This window comes from Leptonotus elevatus, chromosome 20 (assembly GCF_054856555.1).
Source record: "Leptonotus elevatus isolate MCC_2025b chromosome 20, RoL_Lele_1.0, whole genome shotgun sequence".
In the NCBI taxonomy this organism is placed as follows: domain Eukaryota; kingdom Metazoa; phylum Chordata; class Actinopteri; order Syngnathiformes; family Syngnathidae; genus Leptonotus; species Leptonotus elevatus.
This window is the reverse complement of record NC_141258.1, coordinates 7,671,551-7,678,939: the sequence shown is the minus strand read 5'-3', so window position 1 is coordinate 7,678,939 and position 7,389 is coordinate 7,671,551. Positions and strand designations below refer to the sequence as shown.

The window sequence follows — 7,389 nt, the reverse complement described above, 5'->3', positions numbered from 1 at the left end:
TGACAACAGAGAGGCGCGGCTTGGTGACGTCAAGGAAACGTTGGGGACTACCGTAGTTGACACGAGCTGGCGAGCTCATGTCGTTACAAAGCTAAAATGTCGCTTATGTGACTCGACAACTTAAACGTTATCGTGTGTGTTTTTTTTAAATTATTAATTTAGAGATTTGACCGTTTGTTAGTTATTTCCGAAGAACAGCCAGCTCACGTTTTCTTTTTTCAGCAGGGTGAGCGGAATACGACAGCGGAAGAACTTGGTCACAGTGCAGCGTTTTTTTTGGGGTTAGTTAGTTAGCTCCAACAGTTAGCCGTGTCAACGTTAGCGAGCTTTGCTGTCATGTCGATATTTGCGGAATATTTCCACTAGGGTTCAACTGTTAGCTGTTCGGTACTTAGCAACCGAGCGGAACGCTACGATCGGAAGTGTGATCTTTCATATTCTTGATCGGGCTGGAGACCCTCACACACATATACATCCACCCATACACACACTAAAACGTCAAGCAAGGAATGAGAAGGAGTATGTCTTGCGGTTCGGTTGTGGAGCTATAGCCCGAGCCAGAAGCTTTTTACATTCAAATCCAGCTCATAGGGAGTGTCCACCTTTCTCTTTGCCACATCTGCCAAGACTGCAGCAATGCTGACAGATAACAGGTACAGTAAATGCCTTACATGTGCCTTATTTTTGCCATTTCATGTTATCAACTCCAAAACGAGCTCAGTGAATCATCAGTGTTCCTGTCATAATATGTGATCATGTAACTGGCCGATTGTGTGTAGCCATAGCTATTTTTGGTTCATCTCAGTGCTCTTTTAGATGCACGCCCCCCTAACACCCCCCCCTCCTCCTTTCCGCTCCTCACTGCATCATTCCTTCCAACACACACGTCACATTTGAACATTTTTACATGTTTTTTTTTGTTTTTGTTTTTTTGCATACAGGAAACGCCACCGGAGCAGTGACAGTGAGGAGAATCAACAGCTGAGTCCGCAGGCCAAGAGGTCAGGAGGGGGTCCATGCCTGCTTGTGTCCGATTTGGACTCTGAGGTACATGTACAGTTGGGTATAATGTTTTATTTAGCAGCAAATGCATGCGAGTAAAAGCCTTGTTTCCTGTCGTGTTTTCAGTCGTCAAGCAGTGACAGCAGCAGCGGCATCTGCAGCACGGATAGGCCGATGGTGGTCACGAGCAGGCCGTGCATCCACAACCAGAGCAACCGCATCCCCCAGTACTCTCCCAAGCCCAAGGACTCGGCGCAGCAAGGTTTCCATGGCGACTGCAGCACTTTCTCCTACGACTCCATCAACAGAGTCCTGAGGGAGGCGCACTTCAGCAGTCTACAGACGAGAGGGCGCCCGGGTTCGACATGAACAGCCACGTCGACGACTCCGTTTCATGTCTCACGCCCGAGTCGAGTGGAACACCCCCCCTCACCCCGGTCCAAACGGGGTGAATGAAGAGTGGGGACGTTTACATATTATGGGCTGGAATGCTCATCCCCACCCCTGCCATAAACCATTTGTGAAGACCATAAGCACATTTGCCTTTTCATGGCCCAGCCACTGTGGTTTACTGTGCAGTATTGATATGCGTGCGTGTGTGTGGATCCGGCCCTGTGCACTTTATGAAGAGGTTACCATTCTCTTGACATGCGTGCGTTGATGTGTGGACATGTTCATTGGTGCTAATCACGAGAGAAGTGGGATCCAAAGTGCTTGCAAAAGTAAATAAAGCGATGCACTTTACTCTAAATGGCAAGTCTCCATTTTTTCTTTATAACCGTCCATTACTATGTATAAAATCAGTTTTTTTTCTTTGTCTTGTAGTTTATAAAAATGTAAAGATTTAAATCGATTGTGTTATGCTGCAATCCAATTCATTGTGCTGCTCTTGATGTGCTTGCTTTGGCCACAAGGGGGCAGTATAATATAGTTATGCAGACATTACTGTACGCGACTCAGACAAGCTCTACCTAAGCCTGTCAAATATTTTAGGTCCTCACAAATTTTCAATTAATTTGGGTCCACTCATTCTGCTACAAAATCAAAACAAAGCTGATCTGCTTTTATTTTGTTTTACATGACAAATTGCCATTGTTGCAAATATTCTGCGTTACACTCCAAATGCCACTTTGATTGCTTACCCAAACCATTGGTTCCCCACAACACAATTTTAACATGCACTCTAGCACCATTAGTCAACAAGCTGTAAAAACAACAAATAACCTCACAACCATACGTTTGCATTTATATAATCGCAAAGACTGGAAGATCGAGGATAGCGGGTTTTGAAGAAAAGCTACTTCAGTGCAAACCAGAGTGCAAGTTGGAGGTTCAAGATGTGCTGCGGAGGTTGTTTTTGTTGCCTAAAACAAATCCTGAGATAAAACAACCCAATAAGCAGAATTATCTCTCTACAACAGAGCCACTCAATACTTGGAAGAGAACAAAATTCCAAAAGATGAGTCCAACAAAGTGCGCAGAGTTGGACGTGGCCGCCTTTGTCTCCTGCAAGTGAACAATGGAAAGCCAATAAACGAATCAACATTCTACCAGGGGTGAGCGAACTTTTGTGGTCAAGGGTCACACTTGATTTTTTTTTTTTAAATAATTCAAATATATATGAAAAAATTGTTCTTCAAAACAATTCAAATTGTTGTCATCTGAGGTGCACATATATAAAAATATAATAAAAATTTGAAACATATTTTAAATAAATACTATGCCCACCCCTAACGTGACACTTCTTTTAATCAGCTCTTAAAACGAACAATCAATGACATCTCTGCAACACTTGTAAAAGCTGCAAAGCATCTCGCTAGAGGTCAAGAGTTGAGAAACAAGAAGGCAGACGACTGCTGGCTACCATCACACACAACCGAAGCTGGGTTGTCAGGTCGCTTCTCTTTTACGCAGTCCTGTAGCGAGTCCAGCTCCAAGTGGGCCACGCTAGTCTCGCACAGAGGCCTCGTCCTGTTTACCAGCTTCATACCACTGAACAGGGACAGTCTTTCTACACAAGGCTGAATGCACTCCTCGTATTTAGTGTCTGTCACCTCAGTCCGAACAGGAGCCAGGAGCAGTTGCTGCTCAGTTAGCGCAGATTTCTCACAGCTGTCCACCAGCGCGGGCTCTACAGAACCCGAGTATGTCGATGTAACAAGTTGGCCGGAGGTGTGGTTGACTTGAGCGCTGCCGGATGGTTCCTGTTTGGCCGCATGGTGAACTCCGCCCATCAGGGCCTTGACCTGTCTCAGGATCTGGTCGAAGCAGATAGGGGGAAAAAAGTAGTGTTATCTCCTGCCGTCGAATTCCCTTTTAAAACATTTCAAGCTCTCTACTAGCTCTTGCACCTTCGTGGCTTTGTTGGCCACAGGTCCAGGAGGGCCCTCACTGAGCTGACGGAGCCTACGTTGCGTCGCTCCGAAAATTTGCTCAAGAGACAGAAGGTCGGCAGTCATGAGGCAGGCGACAGCGCACAATGCCCTCTGTTGGTAAACGGAGAAGAACAATGTAATCAATAATAGCTCTTTGCTATTATTGCTAAAAGCTATTGACAGGGTACAATAATTCAACTAAAGAAAGAGTTGTTGTTGACATACTCTTATATACTGTAGTGCCTTTTTTTTATTTTTTATCTGTGTACAAAAAGCAATTGGGCAAACAGTGAACAATTTAGCAAAAAAAAAAAAAGGCTCCAAACTGTTAAATGTCACTCCCAGTTGACATTCACCATCAAAATAAACATGAAAGACAATGACTTTGCCTTTTTAAAGTCTGTTTAGCCTAATGCTAACAAATGACACAAAACCCCATAGACAGGCTAACCTTGTAAATAGCATCCGTGTGAACAAATTGAAGACACATCGCTGGCGTCGGGCCGAAAAACCTTGTACCTCCAAAATAGTCACTTTTCAGGAGATCCCCTTAAAATACCACATATTTTATAATATAAAATATATATTGGTCAATATTAAATTGACCAAATTGTAACTTTAGCGATATACAGTGTTCCCTCGCTATATTATATTATCGCTGTTTCACTGATTTTTTTTGTGCAATTTTGCATGTTTTTTTTTTTACAGTAATGTACCTATTTTATAACATTTATGAAGGTTTGAACAATGAGAATGTTTAAACAAGAGAGAAATGTAAACGCCTTGATGAGAAAAGTGTCTAAACTGTGTGTTGAGGGGTTTTAGAGCCATAAAACATTTATAATAAATGTAAAACAAAACTACCTACTTCGCTGATTTCTTTTATTGCGGGTACTTTTTGGAACCTAACCCCAGTGGAAAACGAGGGAACACTGTATTTTTTATCCTCTACGAGGAACGACTATTACAATTGCAGCTTATTGAGGAGTAACTTTTGACCATCTGAAAGGAAATGCAGTAAAAAGTCTTTAACTAGTAAAATATTACATAGTGCTATTTATTTCATTTATTAAAATTAAAATATATATATATTGCAAAACTGTAACAGATGAATGGCTTTTTTTTTTTCCATTTCAATGGGGAAAGCTAATTTTAAATATGAGGATTTGATTTATGAGCATGGTTACGGAACAATTTAAACTCACGTCTCAAGGCACTAGTGTATATATTCAAAAAAATGAAAGTATCTATTTATCACTGAGTGATTTTTTTTTGTGACAAATATAATATAATATTTCTGCTCTCTGCAGTGGGTCTTGGTCTCTAATGAAATTTCACTGTATCGAAAATGGACATATCACCATGTTAACAGTGTTGGTGGGATCTTGTAGCCGACTCGAGAGCAACTCCACAACAACCTCGCAGTTAAGAGTGGAGCACCTGACAGGATTAAACAAAGACACAAATGTCAACAAATACAAAATAATGGACTCACATGCAGCGCCACAAATCACAATACAGCGGACTGTTCTTGAACGAGCCGGCTTAGTTAATCCTTTCATGTTCACTCAACGTGTCTCACGTGATGTCATGCATGACGGCGCTCTCAAGTTGAGAGCGTATTTAGAAGTACATTTTTTTTCTGATTATAAAGGTTTCTACTGGATCATACTTGTGAGCTGACCACAATTCAATGACGCTTCTGTACTGACTCTTTGATAAAGTGCTGGCTCTCCTCATTGGACAGAAACACTCTGGAGCCTTCCATCAGCTTGCTGATGAGCGCCATCTCCTGGCCGCAGTCCCCCAACTGCAACGCTTCCACCCTGACAGAAGCATATGATTGATATCCAATCATGCCGGCAATAGTGTAGAGACACGGGCAAGTTAATTTAACCGGTAATCCGTAATTGGTAATTAACTGGGCTTCTCCACTCACCGCTCCGATAGGTCCCCGCTGCTTTCTCTGCTGGCTCCTGATTGGCTCCCAGTGCACGCCGACTTGCTACCCGCAGAAGCCCTGCTGTTGGTTGAGATGTCCTGAGATGAGTTGCGAGAGGAGTTGTTGCCACTGTCAGTCTCTTCCCAGCCGCCTCCGACCTGCCCTGGAGAACGCTGAGTCACTCCTGGAGTGAACACACATGAGTAGTAAGACCTTATATGTTTACAAATGCATTTGAATTCATTAGATAAAAGGATTGATTGCTCAAATGAGTCATTGTTGGACCTTTAAGTCTGCGAGCAGGCAGACTGTAGGCACATGCTGGTACAGCCACTTCTATCGGTGCAGATGGCGCCACGACAGCCCGGTAGTGGTTGTCGTGGAGACGGATGCCCTGGTGTTCTGTCGGGGGAAGGACGGCGCTGGCTACTACTTCTGCAGCTTTCTGGATCTTATCCAGGAGCGAGTCGTTGCCTGCTTAAAAACACAGGAGGTAAGAAAAATGACGGTAAAGCTGCACAAGAGAAGATGCAACTTGGACAGAGAGTGACTCGCCTGTTCCCTGCTTCACTGGATTGTACCCAAAACCTTGCATTCCTGCCCTGTGGGAGGCTGCAGATCCCATACCTGGACAGAGAGACACCAGCTGAACTCAAATGAGCGCATCCAGATGTGGGGGAAAAAAAAGTGAAGAGGAAAACACGCCTAACATTAATTTGTAAATAAATAAATAAATACTTTTGTCATTACTCACCCATTGCTGAGGTTGCCATGTTAAATGGCAGCACATCATGTTTTACGTAAAACGTATCAGTGAAAAGCAGCCGTGCAACTTCCTGCGAACAAGAAAATACATCAAGCTATTTTTTTTTAACCTTTTGTAAGTCTTAAATAGAATCCATGTCTGACCTGTGCCTTGTTTCTCACTTTCTGATACAAAGCCGTGCCGTGGATGGGATCGGGAGGCCCACTGTGTACTACAAAAACAAATAATATTGAGTATTCAGAGTAGAGGAGAGTTAACAAATGTCCAACCTGATGCTTGCTGAATGAAGGTGGAATTCCTCCTGAGTTCAGTGAGGAAATGTTTGGAGCCATGGCCGCACAGATGAACGAAGATCTTCAGCACCTGAAACACAAGAGACCAGGATCAAATCGTTCACAGAAGTGTTTCAAAACCTATTACACTATATTAATTGTTACAGGTGGCTACAAATGTTAATTATATCTTCCGCCTGCCACGGGAATAGATGAAGAGTCATATATAAACAATACATATATAAAGTGACTCACCTTGAGTTTGACATGACAGGACTCGACTTGAAGCCTCTCTATTAGGTACTCTAACAAACACTGATCACTCGCCAAAGACTCGTGGGAGATTTCTGCAAAGTGATGACAGTTAAGTGCTTTCAATAACGTGTATTTTTCCTGAATTAAAAATCCCTGCGACAAAAGTGGACTGCATAACGGAAAGCCAAAGGATACTTCCAATTTCTTGGAAAAGGTAGCCAGGACAGGGACTCTCATCATCAGCTGTCGCCTTCATCAGAGTCGGGACCTTCAGTAGTGGAAGTGGGAAGAGAGATTTTGTTTGTGTACACATAAATACATTAATGTTTTCAGTTAACTCATTAAGTACCTGCTACGAAGAAACTCTGACAACATGTAACGATAAGTAAAAATTACAACACTTCATACTGTCGGTTTTAGCTAGCAGGCTATTGCTAACCTCTTAGGAGGAAGGACTGCGACACGTAGACAAAATGGCAAAAGAGTCATAGTCTATTTAGCTCATGTTTGATTTAATAACTAACCATCAAAATAACTGTCACTTACTTTCTGAAGGAAAGCTAACCGTTCCATGAATGTAGCCATGATTTAGCAATCATAGCTGCGGGTTACTCATCTTTCAGTGGACCCTGGTGGAGGCGGGACTGCTTGTGACAGCTAGCCAATCATAGGACAGGACGTAGACAGCTACGGGAAAAATCCATTGGCTGTTTAGGAAACTAACAACCAATCACTGCACGCAAAATTGGCAACTTTTGGTGGACGAACCAATGAGCA

The 7,389-nt window shown here is 42.9% G+C and overlaps 2 protein-coding genes across 2 annotated transcripts; one reads left to right on the top strand and one right to left on the bottom strand.

Annotated features, from left to right (window-relative positions):
- The first annotated feature begins 28 nt into the window (after window positions 1-28).
- LOC147156846 (uncharacterized) lies at window positions 29-1,753 on the top strand. The gene is made up of 3 exons (XM_086064732.1): window positions 29-653; window positions 942-1,047; window positions 1,129-1,753. The coding sequence occupies exons 1-3, from the start codon at window positions 637-639 to the stop codon at window positions 1,369-1,371; spliced, it is 366 nt and encodes a 121-aa protein (XP_085920858.1). The 5' UTR covers window positions 29-636; the 3' UTR covers window positions 1,372-1,753.
- Window positions 1,754-2,037: 284 nt separating this feature from the next.
- On the bottom strand, window positions 2,038-7,280 carry tepsin (TEPSIN adaptor related protein complex 4 accessory protein). Its single transcript, XM_086063676.1, has 13 exons — window positions 7,159-7,280; window positions 6,808-6,880; window positions 6,613-6,704; window positions 6,355-6,448; window positions 6,229-6,296; window positions 6,074-6,155; window positions 5,875-5,946; window positions 5,605-5,793; window positions 5,317-5,503; window positions 5,090-5,203; window positions 4,739-4,817; window positions 3,354-3,488; window positions 2,038-3,260 (listed from the first exon to the last, which is right to left on the bottom strand). Exons 1-13 carry the CDS (start codon window positions 7,195-7,197, stop codon window positions 2,826-2,828), a joined length of 1,659 nt encoding a protein of 552 aa, XP_085919802.1. The 5' UTR covers window positions 7,198-7,280; the 3' UTR covers window positions 2,038-2,825.
- Window positions 7,281-7,389: the final 109 nt, after the last annotated feature.